Source organism: Macrotis lagotis, chromosome 4, assembly GCF_037893015.1.
Source record: "Macrotis lagotis isolate mMagLag1 chromosome 4, bilby.v1.9.chrom.fasta, whole genome shotgun sequence".
Taxonomy (NCBI): domain Eukaryota; kingdom Metazoa; phylum Chordata; class Mammalia; order Peramelemorphia; family Peramelidae; genus Macrotis; species Macrotis lagotis.
The window spans coordinates 187013945-187034226 of record NC_133661.1 but is presented as its reverse complement, the minus strand read 5'-3'; the positions used below and the strand labels follow the sequence as shown (position 1 = coordinate 187034226).

At 38.1% G+C, this 20282-nt stretch overlaps 1 protein-coding gene across 1 annotated transcript; it reads left to right on the top strand.

Moving 5' to 3' along the window:
• Nucleotides 1-818: 818 nt before the first annotated feature.
• Nucleotides 819-13174, top strand: PNP (purine nucleoside phosphorylase). Its single transcript, XM_074234967.1, has 6 exons — nt 819-968; nt 3439-3608; nt 5315-5418; nt 7363-7538; nt 7650-7840; nt 8851-13174. Exons 1-6 carry the CDS (start codon nt 958-960, stop codon nt 9069-9071), a joined length of 873 nt encoding a protein of 290 aa, XP_074091068.1. The 5' UTR covers nt 819-957; the 3' UTR covers nt 9072-13174.
• The last annotated feature ends 7108 nt before the right edge of the window (nt 13175-20282 follow it).

Sequence of the window (20282 nt, the reverse complement as noted above, 5' to 3'; positions counted from 1 at the left end):
ACTTCTATTCATTTCCACCATTGTCCCTTTCCATGGCCACCCCTCTCCCCATCACTGTGTCTTCTCTCTGAGATTACCTTTCATTTACATTGTGTATATCTTGAATGTACAAAATATTTTCTCCATTAGTTTATAAATCACTTGAGAGTAGGGACTGTTTTTGTCTTAGTTGATTAGCCTAGTAACCTCTTAATAAATGTTTGTTGACCTTTCTTAGAGGGCTAATTATGATTTAGAAATGGAAAGGACCTGAGAAGCCATTTAGTGCAATCTTCCCTTTTGTTTTACAATTTTTTTTTAAATAATGAAAAAATAGATGCATCCAAGTAAAGTTACTAGCCCTCCTGTACTCAAGTAGTAAGTGACAGAAGATGGGAAGTTTGTGATGTTCCAGAGGGGCTGAATGTGGTCTGGGAGAAGATGAACTCTGATCTCAGATACCCCAGCAATCTTGGCCTCTTCTATGCACTGCCCAGGCATAAGCCACCTAGCTAGACTCAGCTCTCTTCTAACCTTCAAATCCCATAAAAATAAATTTGCAGCAGAGCTATAAACTTTTTCAGTTCAGGTTAAAGAGGGGGCAAGGTGGGAGGGGGGGGGAGCCTGCAGCTAGATTTCACACCCCAGGGCAAAAAAAGAGAAATACTATCTCTTTAATCATCTGGGTGAAAGTTAATTTATTTATTATTCCTTTCTGAGTCTCCTCCCTCTTTCTTCCCTGCCCTCCCAACCTAATACTTGGCCTAGTGATTGAATCAAGCTTGGTCTCCAAGGAGACGGGCTAGTTCTTGCGTTTGCAACAGCCATTGGCTGGGGACCTTATGGCTGGGGCTTAAAGCCAAGAGTGAGTGATTATGTACAAGCCCTAGCTGACTGGCGCATTCGCAGCACTGCTGAGCCGAGCAGAGCAGTGAAGAGTAGACCTAGGCAGAGGAAGGAGATTGCCACGAGGGAGCCATGGAGAATGAGTAAGTCAGGCCTAGAGGCCACCAGGGAGACAGGGGAGGAGAAACAGATGTCATGGAGACTTGGGAGACTGGGTGAAATGATCCAGGAAGCCTGGTGGGGGGGGCAGGTGAAGAAAGAGGGTGCATGGGCAGGATAGAGTGCTGCCAGCAGCAAAAGGATCGATCCCTGAAGAGGATAGTAGGGCTCTGTGCTCTCACCTTTCTCTCTAGGATGGGAAGGGGGTTGGGGAGATGTGGGTTTTGAGACCTGACTCCTGAGAGAGGGCTAGGAGTCAGGAATGAAGGAAGCTTAAAACCTGAGGACAGTCCCTGTCCAAATTAGGAGCCAACCACCATCTGGAGCTGATTCTGTAATTTTACCTGCTCCAACCCTGTACCCAGGCACACATATTCACACATCCTTCCTTGTCTGTTCTGAGGTCAGCAGATCACATCTCTTAAGAAAAGAATAAATGTTTGGGCATTCTTTGTGTCCAAAGACCAGGAATCATTGTCCCATTGTTAAATCCTCCAGGCTCTCCCTGACTGATTTTGAGGTATCCCTGTGAGTGGGCCAATAGCAAGAGAGGTCTTATGGAGAGAGGAAAGACCTTCTTTTATTTGAGTCTGGGTATCCACTGGCAGAAAGGGGGGGGAGGGGGACTGGGCTTCCTAGGAAAGGAAATGGGTCTCTTGGACACGTGGGAATCCCCCAGAATCAGAGAATCCCCAAAGACAATTCATTCTCTGGTGGATGGGGCCCACTTTGGGGTGTGGGTGCAGGCCCCGAAGCAGAAAGACATTTCTTCCGGCTTTTCTCCTCCTTTCCACTTAATTCGAATATTTATACCTCTTTCCTTCCTTTGAGACTTCTTAGCAGGATGGCTTTGTCTTGGAGAAGGAAATTCAGGTTTTGCCTTTGAGGTCCAGATTTCTTGCCAAGTGACTCAGGGGTGTTGAATAGTCAATAAAAAAAGACTGGATTTAGTATGAAAAGATCCTTTCTATATCCTGGCTCTGCTACTACCACTGAGACCTTGGGTCCAAGTCACTTAGTTTCTCTCTGCCTTGGTTTCCTTAACTGAAAATTTAAGATCCCTTCCAGTCTGGAATTTATGATACTATCATTCAGTCCCTAGGCTTATGGGTGTGGTGACTTACTCAGAACCCTCCACCATTTCCTCCTCTCAACTCTTTTGAGATACAGATCTTCCCTTTTTTCTTTCTTTATTGTTTCCTGATTATCTCTCTGTGTTCTCTGAATTTAGGATTCACCTTTGCTATTGACCACTTCTCCATTTTTCCCATTCCTGTCTGTAACCTCCTGAAGCTATCAGGACCATCCTTAGCTACAATTTTCCTGGTTCTATTTTTGAGGCAGATAATCCTCTGGAGACTATTGGCTGTTGCTAGAGCATTGGTCCCTCCCTTTTCTTTTTTACCTCTTGCTGAGAGGAAGATAACTTGGAACTGAGAGACTGAAGGATTCTAAATTGCTACTGCCTTCAGACTATTCTTTAAAACTATAGAGAAGACTTGGAAACTGAGGCTCTGAGAGGTTAAGTGACTTGGCTAGGAATTATTTTTTTGATGATGGTGAGCAATATTTCTTAAGGTTAACTTTAGTTAAAAGAGACTTCTATTTCTGTCCTAGGAAAATGAAAATCTGGCTTCTTGGTAATTTTAAGGAAAGGAATGGATTAAGAATTGGTGGAAATAGGAATCTTTTTAAAAAATCTGCTTAGTACTTTGAAAAAGTACATCTATTTACCCATAACTTCTCCTGAGTTATGGCAGATTTTATTACAACTCTTATAAATGAAGAAAGGGGAAATGAGGTGGTTCAGTAGATGGAGCAGTTGGAATCAGGAAAACTCATGTTCATGGCTCAAATCTAGCCTCAGACACTTCTAGCTTCTGTGATTCTTAGCAAGTCACTTAACCCTGTTTGCCTCAGTTTCCTCATATAGGATGAACTGGAGAAGGAAATGGTACACCATCTCAGTATCTGTGCCAAAAAAAACACCAAATGGGGACACAGAGAATTGGAAAGACATGACTGAAAAATGACTTAAATGACAATTGAAGAAAATGAGACAGAATTTGAGTGATTTGCAGTGATCATTACAACTAGGAACCACAACCCTTGTCCTGGTGTTCTTAACCTCTGTGTGCTCTAAACCACCATAACCTCTGAGTCACTTGACCAAAGCTCTGGTCTTCTATGCCAAAACTCAATTCCTTCCTGGAGACAAAAGCTATCTTGCTGGGGCATCAAAGGAAGACAGGAGGCATAGACATTCTGAGAAACCTGAGGGGAGAGTAGCTGAGGAGATATGACTGTTGCTCATCCTACACCCGTCTCTCATTACTCATCTGTTAATGAATAATTTTCATTGATTCTGGGGATTCCCTTATTTCTAAATTAGTCTTTCCTTTCTTTAATTTTAGTTGCCCCTTTCAGTTTATTTGAGTCTTTTCTCTTTCTTAGATTCAAGTATGAGGATTATAAGAAAACTGCAGATTGGCTGTTATCCCGTACTAAACATCAACCGGAAATTGCAGTGATCTGTGGTTCTGGATTGGGAGCCTTGGCAGAGAGATTGAACCAACCCCAGGCCTTTGATTACAGTGACATACCCAACTTCCCTCAAAGCACAGGTACTGACTGACAAGGATGATACTGGCAGATTTGAAGAACAGGGATTTCGTTTGGGAACCTAGGGGTGTGGGGTGTGGAGAATATTCAAAAAGGTATAGGAGAGTTTTCATAACTAGAGACAAATCCTTGTAGTCCTAGTATTTGTCCCAATATTAAAACTATTATTGTCTTCTAGTCCAAAAAGGCATCAAAAATGATAGACCCATCAAAATTAATATATAATATATAATATATAAAATACATTTTGTTTTATTTTGTTTGAGTTACAAAGAGTTGGATGTTATTGAGAAACAACTGAACACAAAAGAGGTGCAAACTCCTTAAAAATTAGAATTGGTCAGGTGGAAGCTAACTACATGAGAAATCAGGAAACAATAAAACATTTAAAAGACTGAAAATATATGATATTTTAAAGTATATATGCTCTGTGTGTGGTTTGTGTGTCTGTGTGTATAATATGTGAAAGCAGGCAAGCAGCACATATGTACAAGACCAGCATCTGACTGGGTCTTAAATTTGGGCAAGGTACTGTAGATGTTTGGTAATCAGTAGATTTCTTGTAATAGGGAGTAGTCTCTTTCCTGTTTTTCTGGGAAATGAGAATGAGTTCATTTTGTTCTTCCATTGTCTAATTATCCAGATTGCCTGGCAAGAAGTTGGAGCAGTATAAAGAAGTTAATGTAGGATGGTTTTGTTCTTGATTTCTTTGATTCTGATCTCTTTTCCCTTAGAGTCCAAAGCTTTAATTAAGGAACACTTTCTAAACTCTATAAAGTAATAGGAATCCAGAGAAGTGGTGGAAAAGGAAACAATATATATTTAGGAAGGCATGGAAAAATGCCCCATAACCAATATGAACAGAAGACTCAGTTACCTAATAGACAATCAAGTTGATTCACATATATTCCCATAATCCTCTTCATGAGTTTATCACTGGTGTTTATTTATCCACTTCTATTCTACCCAGTATGACTCTGTGCTGATATTTTTTTAATGCCATTTTTTGAGAACTTAATCATCATCAAATACAGACATTTCAGCATACCAAGTAGGCCATGAAAGGGCCTTTAAAAAAACTATACAATGAATTTAACAAATTTGTAACAAAATTGCTCTGTCTCTTTTTTTTCTCTTTTTTTCTCCATATTAAAAAAATTTATTCTTGCTCTCTTTCCCTTTGTCCACAATTACCCACTAACCTACCTTTGTCTCAACCCCTGCCTCCAAGTAGAAGCTCTATACTTCTATTTTTGATTTCCCTTTTGAGTATACCCCATTTCCTAGGTCATTAATTATTTCCAGTGAGGTTAGATTGGCCACTTTTAGGAAATGGCAATTAAGAGACTAACAAATAATAGAAATTATACAAGGTGGGATTAGAAAACTAGTCTTTTGGCCAATCTTACTCTTACTAATAAGTCATTCTCTGCCTTTCATCCTTAATTTGATCTGATTTGTCCTTTTCTGGGTTCCTGAAGCTTGGGAGTCTAGGCAGCTGGGTATCTGATTTCAGAAAGAAAACATCAGAGACATTCCTTTCCTCTATTACAGAGTCTTTTCCTAGTAGGTCATATTTTCATTTTCCCTGACTGAGAGTGGCCATAGACCCCAAAAAATAATTTAGTTCCTTGCCTTTCAGAAGCCCATAAAACAAAAGACAGCTTCTATTGAATTATCCTGATTGCCTTTTCTTTTTCCCATGCAGTGCCAGGACATGCAGGGCGACTGGTGTTTGGATATTTAAATGACAAATGCTGTGTGATGATGCAGGGCCGATTCCACTCATATGAAGGTTACCCTCTCTGGAAGGTGAGTCTGGTACTTAGACATAGGTGGTTTAATTCCTATTTTAAAAAGGGATAGACTTCAATCATTAATACTACCTTCACAATTCATTGCTTATCTTTTTCTTCCTTTTTAAATTTATCCAGTACCTGTTTCCTTAGCCATGTAATCATCTGGTCCATTATTTTAACTATGAGATTTATGACTTGATGAGAATCTGACCTTTGAGAGGATAGCTAGGCAGAGAAGACTGAGGCTACTAGGGAGGCTTTGAACTTTTATATCTGAATTTTAGGGGGTGGCTGGAGAAAAATGTATCTAAAACTGAAGAGGATACATCAAAATGATAAGATGTCCTGTGAACTGTTTCCCAATTCCCTTTCCCTTCCCCACCCCCGTAAGTATTTCTTCTTGATCCCAGTTTCCTTCATATTTCGTATAATGGCTTGGATTTGGAATCAAAATCTAGGTTTAAATTTTAGCTATGTCACTTCCTGTGTGACCTTTGTTAATTACTTAAACCTCCCAAGTCTCAGTTTTCCTCTCTAAAATATGAAGGAGCTGGATAAAATTATCTATCTTTAGGTTCTTTTTTTATAAATCCCATACTTCACTATCATTTATTTGAAGCATTATACAACATTGTCATATGGGAGCTGTGGCATGAATTGGGGCCAACCTTATAACCCTGGAAAGGGATGAGAGTCCAGGGAGAAGCTAGAGAATCATAGGCATAGCAATTGAGGGGGATATCACACAAAGATAGTGTGGGGAGTAGGAACCCAGATTTCCTGCTCAGATCTAGCAGTAGAGTCACTCAAATCCTCCTTGCCTCACCCCACAGGGGCTCTCCATTTTTCCTCCCTCCCCAAGGTATAACAATACAGGGGAATGATGCTAGAGGGCTTGATCAGAGGATGGAAAGGGTGTTATTTCCTCTGTTCTGCATAGCTATTTGGTTCATAGCAGTGGCTCCTGAGTAAAGCTTAGTATGGGTGTCATGGGTTAGGGATAGGAATGATCATGGTCCACAACCTCAGTAGGCATGATTGGCAATATAGTGATTATCCAGCTGTACCTGCATCATCTTCACCTCCTTTCTTGCCCTGGGCAGCAAGATGGTTCATTTCTGCCTGTTTGAACTGCTTCCTTGAACTCCTCACTGTCTCTCAGCCCACACTAGGTGCTGAGAGCAGAAGTTTGGAGGGATACCCATAAGAGAAGGTCATTACCCAAGGCTGAAAGAGAGGACAGCAGTTAATGGCATAGAGTTGAGAGAGACCTCCTCACTTTGACCTCCAGACAGGAATCTTTCAGCTAGGAGAGTAGTAGACAGAGTTCAACATAGGGCAGAGACAATTGTCATGGCAATCTCCTCGGGTATATATGAAGGGGCAGGCATAACCAGGCTTCATGTTGGACTTGAGTAATGTCCCTTCAGGGTATACATGGTGGTCACTCAGGGCCTTGTAGACAGGAGCCAGGTTAAGTGGCTTGCCCAAGGCCACACAGCTAGGTAATTATTAAGTGTCTGAAGTCGGATTTGAACTCAGGTACTCCTGACACCAGTGTGGGTGCTCTATCCATTGTGCCACCTAGCTGCCCTCTCCCAATGCATTTCTTGATCCTTACTGCCTGAAGTTCTCTTCTGTATTCTTCACCCCAATCTGGCTCAGCTGCTTGGCCAGCTGCCTACTGACTCATCAGCTGCCAAAATGCTCTTGCTCAGAACAATACGAAGAACAACGTTTGACAGTTCCTTCTTTTGCTCTAACAGGGCTGAATGTAACTGGGACATGATGGTAGTTTTCTCTCCTTTTGGCTAGATGAAATTCTTTAGGATCTTTCTAGCCATTCTTTCCCTCTTTCTCCCCATTTATTCTCATGTTATAATATACTACAGGGCTTTTCATGGATTGGTAGAATTTTTGATTGCCTGACATTTATCCTTTTGTCTCGTCTCCTCAGGTAGCATTCCCTGTGAGGGTTTTCCGACTAATGAACATACACACCTTAATTGTCACCAATGCTGCTGGTGGGCTGAACCCTGATTATGAAGTTGGGGATGTTATGCTGATCCGAGATCATATCTTCTTGGCAGGCCTCAGTGGCAATAATCCACTCAGAGGGCCCAATGATGAAAGGTATATGGTCTTCATTAATAGGGGATAGAATCATAATTGATTCTCTGCACTTGGTGTGTGGTCAGAGGAGAGTTTCCTATATCTAAAACCAGTTCTCATTCTTTGATTCAGGTTTGGAGAAAGGTTTCCTCCTATGTCTGATGCCTATGACCGGGTTCTGAGACAGGATGCCCATTTCATATGGAAGCAGATGGACCAGGAACGACCACTGCAGGAAGGAACCTATGTTATGGTGGGAGGGCCTAACTTTGAAACCATTGCAGAATGTCGGTTTCTGCAGAGACTAGGAGCTGATGCTGTTGGTAAGAAGGGGAACCCTTGCAGAATTATGATTTTTTTTAAAGGTTTTTGCAAGGCAGTGGAGTTGAGTGGCTTGCCCAAGGCCACACAGCTAGGCAATTATTAAATGTCTGAGGTCAGATTTGACTCCAGGGCTGGTGCTCTATCCATTGCACCACCTAGCTGCCCCCCCAGAATTATGGTTTAAAAGCCTAAGGCGAAGATGGGAATTACAAAGATTTAAAGACCAAACTGAAAGGATTAAATTTAGATTGGTTATTAATTTAGATCAGTTTCCTCTGTAAATAGATAAGATGAAGACTTTAAGAACTTATGTTCTGGCACTGTACCCTGCCCTCAAGGAGTTCATATCCTTCTTTTTTTTTTTTTTTAAGGTTTTTTTTTTTGCAACGCAAATAAATAGGGTTAAGTGGCTTGCCCAAGGCCACACAACTAGGTAATTATTAAGTGTCTGAGACCATATTTGAACCCAGGTACTCCTGACTCCAGGGTTGGTGCTTTATCCACTGTGCCACCTAGCTGCCCCCCCCATATCCTTTAAAATTATTATTTGGAGTCAGAAACTATGTTAAAATCTCAATTTTGCTCTTTATCACCTGAATGTGACCTTGCATAAGATGACTTCTAGGGTCCCTCCCAGCTCTAAATCTACAACAGAAGCTCACATTCTTGTGAGGAAAAACCCACCCCACTCTATCCCCCCACATACATATAAAGTAAAAACCAGGGTCAACCATTTTATACTAAGAATTCCAAACTCCCCGAGAACTCCCTTTCAAGCAATGTAATAAAATCCTAAGACAAATCCATGAGACAGGCCCTTGATTTCAAGGGACTTTGCTAGGTAGTTTGCTTGTTCTAATATTTCCTCACTCCACAATGATTTGTCTTGGAGAATGCTGGAAGCTGAACTTGATCAACTTGAGTTGATCAGTGAATTGAGTCTGAGGTGAAGATGAGGGTCATTCTAAAGATAGTCTTGACATCAGTTCTCTTTCTCTTTCCACATCAGGCATGAGCACAGTGCCAGAGGTGATTGTGGCCAGGCATTGTGGTCTTCGAGTTTTTGGATTTTCCCTTATCACAAACAAATCAGTATTGGACTATGAAAGCCGGGAGAAAGCCAATCATGAAGAGGTACTGCTGGCTGGGCGCCTTGCTGCTGAGAAGTTGGAGCAACTTGTCTGTCTTCTTGTGGAAAGCATGCAGCCACCATCTAAGAACACTTTTTGATCCACAGGCCACCTGGCTTCTTTTTCCTGCTGTCCTCTTTGAATTCCATTCAGTGGCCAACTTTGCCTTCTTACTTGAGCCATTTAGTTTTCTGCCCTGAGGTTGTGGTAGACAAATAGGAAATACTAGAGAATATCTACTTATCCTTTCATCTCCTTCCTAATGGTACAAAATTCTCTTTTACTCTATTGATTCCTTCCTTGCCATGGAAAGCTGATCATTCCACTACAGCTTCTACCTACAGTCAATATCCTTCATGCATTTTGCACTAAGACTGCTGCTAATATTTTGAAGATTACTGATACATTCCCTGAAGTCTCTGCCATCCTTCAACTGGCCCTTTGTGGTCCAGACCAGTATGTGTTACAAACTTAGTACTATGTGGGAATAAAAAGACAGACAGAAATGTTTCTGCCTTCCTGTGCTGAGCACTTGGCTTGGTGGAGTACAGTTTAGGCTGTGAGAATACATATAATATGTATGATGATCTCACAAAATGTGTACAGGCTACTTAGATAAATAAGGAATGAATATTTCACTAGGTATATATCCCAGTAAATTGTGTGCAGGACCTTCCAACAGCAAAGTCAGGGAGCAATGTTTAATTTAACTTAGGCTGTTTTAATTCAGTTTAATTAAACATACATTTAAGTGCCACTGTGTGCAAGGAACTATTTGGTGTTGTCAGAGAGATAAATAAAAGATAAGTTCCTACTATCAAAGAGCATTTGGTGTGGTAAGGACATAAGCGATATAAGTGTACCCCAATAGAATATACAACATTTTAGAGCTAGGAAAGAATTTGGAGTTCACTAAATCTAATCCCTCATTTTACAAATGAAGAAACAGAAGGAGGATTTCAAAGTCACATAGACAGTTAGCATTCTAGCTATAGGAACTTGCAAGAACATTGAACAGAGAGGTGGGAAAAATTTAAGGCCTAGTGAATTACCCCTTTATCAGGGTTCCTTAAGGAGGATTATTTGGATAAGGCTAAAAATCTTAAATGTCTGACTGAGGAATCTGGGTTTTAATCCAGAAAAAAATGAGATTATTAAATTTTCAGCAAGGGAGAGACATGAGTAATGTGCCTATACGTTAAGAAACTGACTAGTAGCTCTCTAAATTAGGACCGAGAAACAAGTTTAGAGATGAGTTTAAAAACCTAGACAGTGAACTTATTGGTGACAGTATTGATCATTCAAGAGATGTCAGAAGTAGAATTCATAAGACATAGCAATTTACTTGGGAGGTTGGAGAGTCAAATGATCCCAAGATTCCAGTTTTAGGAAAGTGAAATATGATGGTGCTATTAAGAAATAATTAGGAAGATGGTGAATTTTATGGGGAAAAAGGAATGAGTTGAGTTTGATTTGGTCTGTGATGTCTAGTTGGAGCTGTGCAGTAAACAAATATTGTATTTTAGAACAGGAGATTTGTGAATTATTGGCATAGGGGCTGGTTCTGGAAGTAGATAAATCCAAGAAAGGAAGGTGCAGAGGATAGATCAAGGGAGAGTTTTTGCATTTAAGGGGTGATAGGAAAATGAAGCCCCTGTAACCAAAGAGTAAAGAGGATGTCAAGCCAGATTTTGCATAAAAGGCAAGGGAAGAGGACAGAAAAGTTCACTGGGTTTGGCAATTAGGTCGTTGGTAACTTCAGAGAACAGTTTGACAAGACTGATATGAATAGCAGTCATTAGATCATGGGGTTTTTGATAAGCTAGTGGTCAGGAAGCAGAGAAACATTTCACTTCAGAGTTAATTCAACAAAGGAACTAGAGTTCTCCAATATGTATGACATTGTGGCTATAGCTGAAACAAAGTAAGTAGTTGGGTTTTTTTTTGTTTCCCAGATAGCCAAAATGTTCAACCAGGGGAAAATTGTAAAACTAGTCTGGCACACTTCTACTTTCCTGCAGGATTTTCCCCTACTGATGAACCTTACCCCCAGGGCAACTAGTACTCTCATGCTTACTTATGACAAGCCAGAAGTGCTATTCAGGTGCTTCTGTTTCCTAGCCAAAGCCTCTCATCCCTTTCTATAAAAGCATATTTTTCCAGTTAGATATTAAAAGAAGGAAATGGTTTTTATTTTGATATCAGGATGTCTCTGGCTTTCTTGCTTAATTTTACCCAGCCTTTGTTATGTCAGTTTTCACCACCACCACTCAAACAGTTGTTTTATACAATTTGCCATTCACATTTGCTTTTTCTCTTTGCCAGGACAGAAATTCTGATTTGGGATCGTTTTTTCTGCATTTCTCTTTTCTAGTTAAAGCACCCAACTATAATTTCTTTATATTAATAGGATAAAAGACAACATTAGAGTATCTGTTAAAGAGTGAAATTAAACAAGACAGGCTCATTACTCTCTTGTATCTCTTAATATCATGACTTAGGTCTTTGATAGAACTAAAAAAATTGGAGCCCTGCTAAAGGACCCAAGAATATCTAAGTGACTTTCAGGACCAAACAAGGCTTAATTATCCTCAAATGTGCAGAAAGTGATAGTATGCCATAGGAGTTGCACTGGAAGTGTGTTGAGCTCTTTATGGGACAAAGTGGCTACTTAATTTACCTGTCACTGAAGAGAAATTGATTCATTTTGTGGTGTCCCAACAAGAAGGTAGAATAAAAATTAGCCCAGGCCTTTACTCTCACTATTCTCTGTACCCTTTCATCTCTTGAAGACTTTTCTAAAATTTAGCCTCTTTCAGGAAGCTTGACTTAAAATTCTCCAATAAGAAATTACTTTTCTTTCCTTGGGTCTTGAATAGCCCTTTTGTACTTATCTTAATTTTTTATGTATTCTATTTTGCACTGGAGTTCTGGATATTGATTCATCACATTGTCAATTTCTATATTTTATATCTCCCAAATAATTGTAAGCTCTATGAGAATAACTATGCCTTAATTGTATTTTTATCTTCTTAATCACCTAATTTAATAAATAATAAATGGTCAATAATTGAATGGAAAAACTTAACTCTTAAGTAACTCATTTAGGGGTGGCTAGGTGGTGCAGTGAATAGAGCACCGGCCTTGGAGTCAGGAGGACCTGGGTGCAAATTCGACCTCAGACACTTAATAATTACCTAGCCATGTGGCCTTGGGCAAGCCATTTAACCCCATTGCCTTAAAAAAAAATTTTAAAAAAGTAACTCAAATTTATAATAGGATTCTGAGACTTTATAAAGTTTTTCTGACACCAATAAATTATATTTTTTCATGCTTACTGTATATGATATTTTGTCATAGATATTAGAGGTACTTATAAGGGAATTGGGAAGGCAAACTATCTATGAAATGATTTGCACATTTCCAAAGCAGTCTATCTAATGAGAAATAATATTGCACAAACATTAGGAGGGTATGGAACTTTGTGAAAGGTGATAGCCACAGATAAGACTGGGGGGTGGGTAATGTTGAGAGTTTACTTGTATAGGAAACATGCATGAAAAAATGGAATTTAAGAGTAATGGACTACAATGACAGGTTAGTGGCACAATATTTTCCCAAATAAAAAGAGGGCATTGGACTAGGTGACCTGAGTTATATTCTAACTAAAATATTTTATGTAAAATATGCTTTAAAGGAAGGGCTGATCAGAGTTCTTGATTGTGGAAGAATAGTTCATGGAAAAAAGGAAACTTGAACTTAATTTTTTGGAAGTAACTTGGGTTAAGTGACATGCAGGTCATTGACTCTGGACCTGGCATTCTATCCACTGTACCACCTAGCTGTCCCTTTTAACTTAATTGATTCGGCAATATATATGGGTAATTAACTATCATTAATATGCTGGGTGTCCCAAAAGTCATAGTGCCATTCAAAAATATAGCTTAAATTTAGTAGCAGTATGATTTTTGCAATAGCCTATGTAAGATTGCTTGACTTTTCTATCAAAAGAATAGACCTCCATTTGGATCCTGCCTTTGTAGATAAAGGAAGGATTGCAGTAGAATAAGGGCTTCTTTCCACATGATGTGGAAGACCAATATTGGGTTGCAACTGCAGTTATCTATCCCAGATCAAATATTGGTTATCTGAATCAGTAATAAACTCACATAGAAACTTATCCCTGCTGGATGCATATTGGCTTAGAAATCTATAAATTAACATTGTCTAGGTTGTGTTACTTTTAGTTACTTTGTTAAACACTTTTTCCCAATTATGTTTTAAACTGATTGGATCAGCAGGTTTGACACCTCTAGTCTAGATAGGATATTTTGGGGCATCCTAGGACCAATGCCACTTCCCCTATTTTCTTTTTTTTTAGATTTTTTTTTTTTGAAGGCAATGGGGTTAAGTGGCTTGCCCAAAGCCACACGGCTAGGTAATTATTAAGTGTCTGAGGCCGGATTTGAACTCAGGTACTCCTGACTGCAGGGCCGGTGCTCTATCCATTGTGCCACCTAGCTGCCCCTTCCCCTATTTATTCTCAAGGAGAAAGTATCATTTAATTTACTCTTATTAGCTTAGGTTCCAAATGTTGGTAACCCAAAAAATCATCATGAATAGCTATTAACCCTTTGGAAAAAAAATCAAAGTGGGGCAGTTAGGTGGCGCAGTGGCTAAAGCACCGGCCCTGGAGTCAGGAGTACCTGGGTTCAAATCCAGTCTCAGACACTTAATAATTACCTAGCTGTGTGGCCTTGGGCAAGCCACTTAGCCCTCTTTGCCTTGCAAAAAAAAAAAAAGAAAAAAGTCAAAGTAATCAGTAAACATAGAATCAGAAATCAAAGATTAGGTTAGGTAACGATAGTTATTATTAAGTCATTGACTATTTCTGACTCTAACCTCATTTGGGATTAAAAGATTGGAGTGGCTTGCCATTTACTTCTCTTTATAGATATGAGGTACTGAAGCAAAAAGATTTAAGTGACTTTCCCAGGTTCACATATTTTATTAAGGGAATAGTTCATGAAAATCTAGAAAAGGAAAATGGTGATCACTAAAATCTAGTATTGCTTCATAATGAAAAGATTATGCCAGTTTAATTTTATTGCTTTTTTTGATATAACCATTAGACTACTAAATCAAGGGAAACTAACCACAATTTCCCTAAACCTGAGTAAAGCATTTGGTAGAAACTTTGTAGTCTTTGTAGCCAAGATGGAACTAGGTTATTATAGGACTAGAATCAGAAGCCCTAAGGTGTCAGCTTAGAGAGAATATATGACTGAAGTACCCCAGAGCTTTAGCCTGTGGGTTGATAGTCATAATAATAAGCTGGATTTAACAAAATAACATTTAATAAAGATAGATGCAAAGCCTTCTGCTTGGTTTAAACCAGTCAATTTCAAAGATATAGCATGGAGGAAATGTAGCTAAAGACAACTTCTATGAGTTTGACCTTAATACATTATGCTAAAAACAAGGTATTAACCTCCAGACTTTGTCCTATTAAGGGACAAACATTAGCCTCCAGAGTTTGGTCCCAAGAAAGAACAAAGGGAATTAGGTTAATTATGTTTATTAGATTTCTCTAAGCTTTCATGACCTGGAGCCAGGTTGGGAGTAGAGAGGGTAGCTATCAGAAATTCCATCAGGCAGAATCATCCTTCCCAACTCCAGATCTTATCAGTTATGCTAATGATCTCCAAAAAGCCTGAGAGTCTTTGATATGGATACGATAGGGGGATTCATATCTGTTAAAAAAAGAAAAGCAGAAAAAAAAAATCCCAAGGTTTTAAAGAAGTTCTAGCTCAATATGAATCAAATATATAAATAACAGCCAAAACAAGTAAAAAAAGGTGCAAAAACACCCCCCAAACAAACTAAGGACTTTGGCTACATCAAGAAAGGTTCAGTGTCCTAATGATGGAGATGATTATGCTTCTATATATAACTAAGCACAGCTAGAGTAATGTGTTTGGTTCTTGGCACTATCTTAACACAGACACACACACAGACACACTCTCTCTCTCTCTCTCTCTCTCTCTCTCTCACATTCACAAGATGAACAGTCTCCCTAGGAGAGCTAATAAGCATAGTTAACCTAATTCTATTTTCTTTCTTGAGACCAAACTCTGGAGGCTAATGTTGTCCCACTATAGGACAAACTCTAGAGGTTAAAACCATGTTTTTAGTATAATTTTTTTATTAAGGTCGAACTCATGGAATTGTCTGATAGAACTAGGTAAATTCAGAACTAGGAAACTTTTAAGGCTGCTATGCAAATGGGAGAAAGAGTGGAGTTGTTTCACTTGACTCCATTAGACAAAGCTAAGAGCAATGGTTGAAAGTTGAAGAGAGGGGCTGCTAGGTGGTGCAGTGGACAAAGCACCAGCCCTGGAGTCAGGTGTGGCCTTGGGCAAGCCACTTAACCCCATTGCCTTGCAAAAACCTAAAATAAAAAAAAAAGTTGAAGAGAAGTATCTAGATTAAGGTTCAGTTTTGGGAAGAAGTTCCCAATATTAGAGCTATCCCAAAAGAGTATGTACTACATTAGGAGACTATACTAGACATTTAAAAAATTGTTTTTCTTTTTTCTTTTCTTTTTTCCAATTACATACAAAGGTAGTTTTCAATGTTCATCCTTTTTACAAACTTTTAGGTTTCACAATTTTCTTCCTCCACTCCCCTCCTTCCTCAGAGCAGAAAGCAATCTGATATAGGTAATACATGTATAATTGTGCTTGGCATATTTCCTTATTAGTCATATTGTGAAAGAAGAATTAGAACTAAGGAGAAAAAAATCATGAGAAAGAAAGAAAAAGCATAAAAGAAGTTTTAAAAAATGAACATAGTATGCTTGGCTTTGCATTGAGATGTCATACTTTTCTGTGGATGTGGATGGCATTTTCTATAATAGGTCTTTTAGGATTGTCCTTGATTGCTGAATTGCTGAGAGAAGCTGTGTCCATCATAGTTGATGGACATCCCTCAATTTCTAATTCTTTGCCACTACAATAAGAACTGCTGTAAATATTTTTGTACATGTGGGTCTTTTTCATTTTTTTTTATGATTTCTTTGGAATATAGTCCTAGTAGTGGTATTGCTGGATCAAAGGATATACACAATTTTATTGTCTTTTGGACATAGTTCCAAATTGTTCTCCAGTTCACAACTCATCAACAATGTGTGTGTCCCAATTTTCCCATATCCTCTCCAACATTGATCTTTTCCTTTATTGTCAACTTAGTCAATCTGATAGTTCTGAGGTGGAACCTCAGAGTTGTTTTAAATTGCTTTAATCAATAATGATTTGGAACATTTTTTTCATATGACTACAGATAGTTTTAATTCATCTGAAAATTGCCTGTTCATATCCTTTGACCATTTATCAATTGAAAAATAACTTTTATTCTTTTAAATTTGATTCAATTCTCTCTATAAATTTTATTTTGGGGTTTTTTTTCGAGGAAAATGGGGTTAAGTGCTTGCCCAAGGCCACACAGCGAGGTAATTATTAAGTGTCTGAGGCCAGGTTTGAACTCAGGTACTCCTGACTCCAGGGCCAGTGCTCTATCCACTGCATCACCTAGCCGCCCCCCTCTCTATATATTTTAGAAGCATTAGCTGTGAAAATAGTTTCTCACCTTTCTTTGGTTCTAGTTTTGGTTGCATTGGTTTTGTGAAAAATAATTTTTAATGTAATATAGTCAAATTTTTCCATTTTATAATTTATAATGCCAAACTTCTATCATAGGAGTTTTCCCAGAAGTTTTTTGTCAAATAGTTGAGTTTTCACCCAGATTAATAGAAGAAGAAATAAAACACTTAACCCCATTTCAGAAAAAAAAAGAAATTGAACAAGTCATCAGTGAACTTCCTAAGAAAAAAATCTACAGGGCCAGATGGATTTACAAAAGAATTCTACTAAACATTTAAAGAACAATCAATTCCAATTCTATCTAAACAATTTAAAAAAATAGGTGAAGAAACAATTCTCCCAAATTCCTTTTATGACAACAATATGATGCTGATATTTCAACTAGGAAGACCCAATTATAGACAAAATTATAGACCAATCTCCCTAATGAATATTGATGCAAAATTTTTAAATATAGTATTAGCAAAGAGATTACAGCAAGTTAGCACTAAGATAATTGTGATCAGTTAGGATACTCATTATCACCATTATTATTCAATATTGTATTAGAAATACTAGCTTTAAGAAGGAAAAAGAAATAGAAGGAATTAGAATAGGTTAAGAGGAAACAAAACTCACTCTTTGCAGACAATATGATAGTATACTTAGAAAATCCTAGAAAATCAACTAAAAAACTACTTGAAACAACAACTTTAGCAAAGTAGCAGGATATAAAACAAACCCATATAAATCATCAGCATTTCTATATATTATCAACAAAGTCTATCAGCAAGAGATAGAAAGAAAAATTCCATTTCAAGTAACTGTAGATAACATAAAATGCTTGGGAATCTACTTGCCAAGACAAACCTAGAAACATGAACACAATTACAAAATACTTTTCACTTACATATCTCTCAAAGTATAATAATTTCTTAAAACTATAATCTTGGTAAAACATTGATTTCTTTAGAGAGTCAAATATCAGTAAGAAATTAGAACTCCTGAGTCTGTCTATCTCTGTATGTTAATTATGAACTCTGTATTCTGGGAGGTTTGATTTGTCAGGAAGAAATAACAAGAAATCCTATATTATTGTACAAAGATGAAAATCTTTGAGGAGCAGTTTTGGACAGAATTGCACAGAGAGAAACTTTCATGGTTTCTTGTTTAGGCCACAAAGGAGATTAATGATTTTCCCTATTCTCTGTTTCTAAATAAAAATCAACCCTTTCCCAGTTCAAGGAGTGATCATTTCCTTAATGGATTACAGGTAAGATCTTTCCTTAAGGTTTAGAGGTAAGATCTTAGAGAAAAAAAGTTTTAAAATGTCTAACCTATATTTTCTCCTATTTTATTTTAACCCTGTGTTTCTAAGGTTTTTGCAGTTTTAAGGTTGATAAGTCAGATCTAAACAACTGGAAAAATGTCAATTACTCATGAATAGACTGAATTAATATAATAAAAATGACATTTCTACTGAAATTAAATTACTCAGTGTCATACCAACTAAATTACCAAAAAATTATTTTACAGAGCTAGAAAAAAAGAACAAAATTCATCTAGAGGATCAAAGGGTCAAGAATATCAAAGGAAGTAATGGAGTAAAAAATGCAAAGTTGACCTAGCTGTAACACATCGAAAATTATATTATAAAGCATCAGTCATCAAAACTCTTGTACTAAGAAATAGAGAATTAGATCAGTGTAATGCAGGGAAATGATATAGAGAATTATGAGTGTAGCTTTAATGGTGTTAAAATGTTAATTGTGAAAGGCTGTTTGCCCCTGAGATGTAAACTGACCTTGATTGTTGATTGTTTCCTTTTGTTTTGTATTTTGTACCCCCATTTTGCCCTTCATCTAACCTTGGCTGTAGATGCAGGAAATGACATTGAACTTGGGGGTTGAGCACCTTGGGACAGGCAGTACAGCTTGGAAGATACCTGGCCTAAGGTATAAGACCACTCCCCAAGCACTGCCCCTTGCCCAACCTACCACAGAAGAGTATTTAACAGGAATTGCAGCAGTTTCTGCCCTTTTTCCTTTTCTCTTTTTCCTCTTCTTGGACTCTGGCATGATGTTTTTGTTTTTTTTTTAGTTTTTGCAAGGCAGTGGGGGTTAAGTGGCTTGCCCAAGGCCACTCAGCTAGGTAATTATTATGTGTCTGAGGTTGGATTTGAACTCAGGTACTCCTGACTCCAGGGCCGGTGCTCTATCCACTGTGCCACCTAGCCGCCCTCATGATGGGTTTTTCTAATGCTCTTTCTTAGTCCAGGAAGCCAAACTAAACCTCTCTCTCTCTCTCTCTCTCTCTCTCTCTCTCTCAAACTTTACCAGTCTATTCTAGGAGTTTTAATCTTATATTTGTAATATTTTGCCATAGTATAAACCTGAGCAGTTTTAAATTCCCAGAAAGCATGCAAATTCCTTTGCCTTTCCAGTGGTCTTAAATCTTCTATCTTCAAGTCTCTAAATCTTAAAAAAAAATCAATAAGTAGACTAGATTGGGTACATAAGAAGAAATAGTAAATGACTACAGTAATCTATTGCTTGATAAATCCAAAGACTTGACTCTCTATACTAAAAATTTTCTTTTTGTTTTTTCTAAGGAATTGGGGTTAAATGACTTGCCCAAGGTTATACAGTTAGTGAGTATTAAGTATCTAAGACTAAATTTGAACTCAGGTCCTCCTGCCTCTAGGGACTCTACTCTATCCACTATACCACCTAGCAACCCTTGAACTAGTTGTTTTCAAGTAACTCTTGGGGATCATTTGTTAGGGAAATTGTAAAAAGGAATTCCTGAATGATTATGGACTGGACTAGATGACTTCTCAGGTCATAGAATTATTGATTTAGAACTAGAGTAAACCTTGGGAGTCCTCTGATCATCTTCTAACCAACTGGGTTTTTTTTCGAGGAAACTATGACTTAAGTGACTTGCCCAAGATATTAGAGGTAGCAAGTTAGACTACAATTTGAATATACCTTTTAGGATGCTTAATACTTTATTCTTTTCATTTCCCCACAGGTACATCTTTGTTTACCCATTCTTTGAGAAGGACTTAATGGGAAACATGGAGGGCATTCCAGGCAGAGGAAACTGAATGCAAAAAGTAGGTTTACTCATGTTATGTTTGAGGAATAATAATCAGGGACTTCTGAGACCAGTATAGTGAAATAGGAATGTAGTTTGTACAAAATATTATTTGAGTTTGTTCAGACATTAAGAGTAGTAGTTAGAAAGCCTCAGTTACCACTGCCAATACAATTATATCTAGAAACAACCACTGAACCAAAGGCAATCATAGAAAATACAAAGTTGAGCAAGAGGGAGTGTAAATTTAGCTCTTTAAAAAACTCACTATTCAGCTATGGGACTGGGTCTTATAACTAATCTCATCATGTTTAACATCAACTGACATTACCTGGGACCCAGATTTTTTTTGTTTTTGTTTTTTGCAAGGCAAATGGGGTTAAGTGGCTTGCCCAAGGCCACACAGCTAGGTAGTTATTAAGTGTTTGAGGCTGGATTTGAACTCAGGTACTTCTGACTCCAGGGCCAGTGCTCTATCCACTGTGCCACCTAGCCATCTCTATAACTCAGATTTTTTTATTGCATTGTAGCATTTATTTAATTTAAAATATTTAAGTGACTCCCCTTTTTGT

Excerpts from the sequence above, each read along its gene's own strand:
- PNP (XM_074234967.1), top strand. Across the intron at positions 3,609-5,314 it reads CAACTTCCCTCAAAGCACAG|TGCCAGGACATGCAGGGCGA; the intron begins GTACTGACTGAC and ends TTTCCCATGCAG. Across the intron at positions 7,539-7,649 it reads AGAGGGCCCAATGATGAAAG|GTTTGGAGAAAGGTTTCCTC; the intron begins GTATATGGTCTT and ends TCTTTGATTCAG.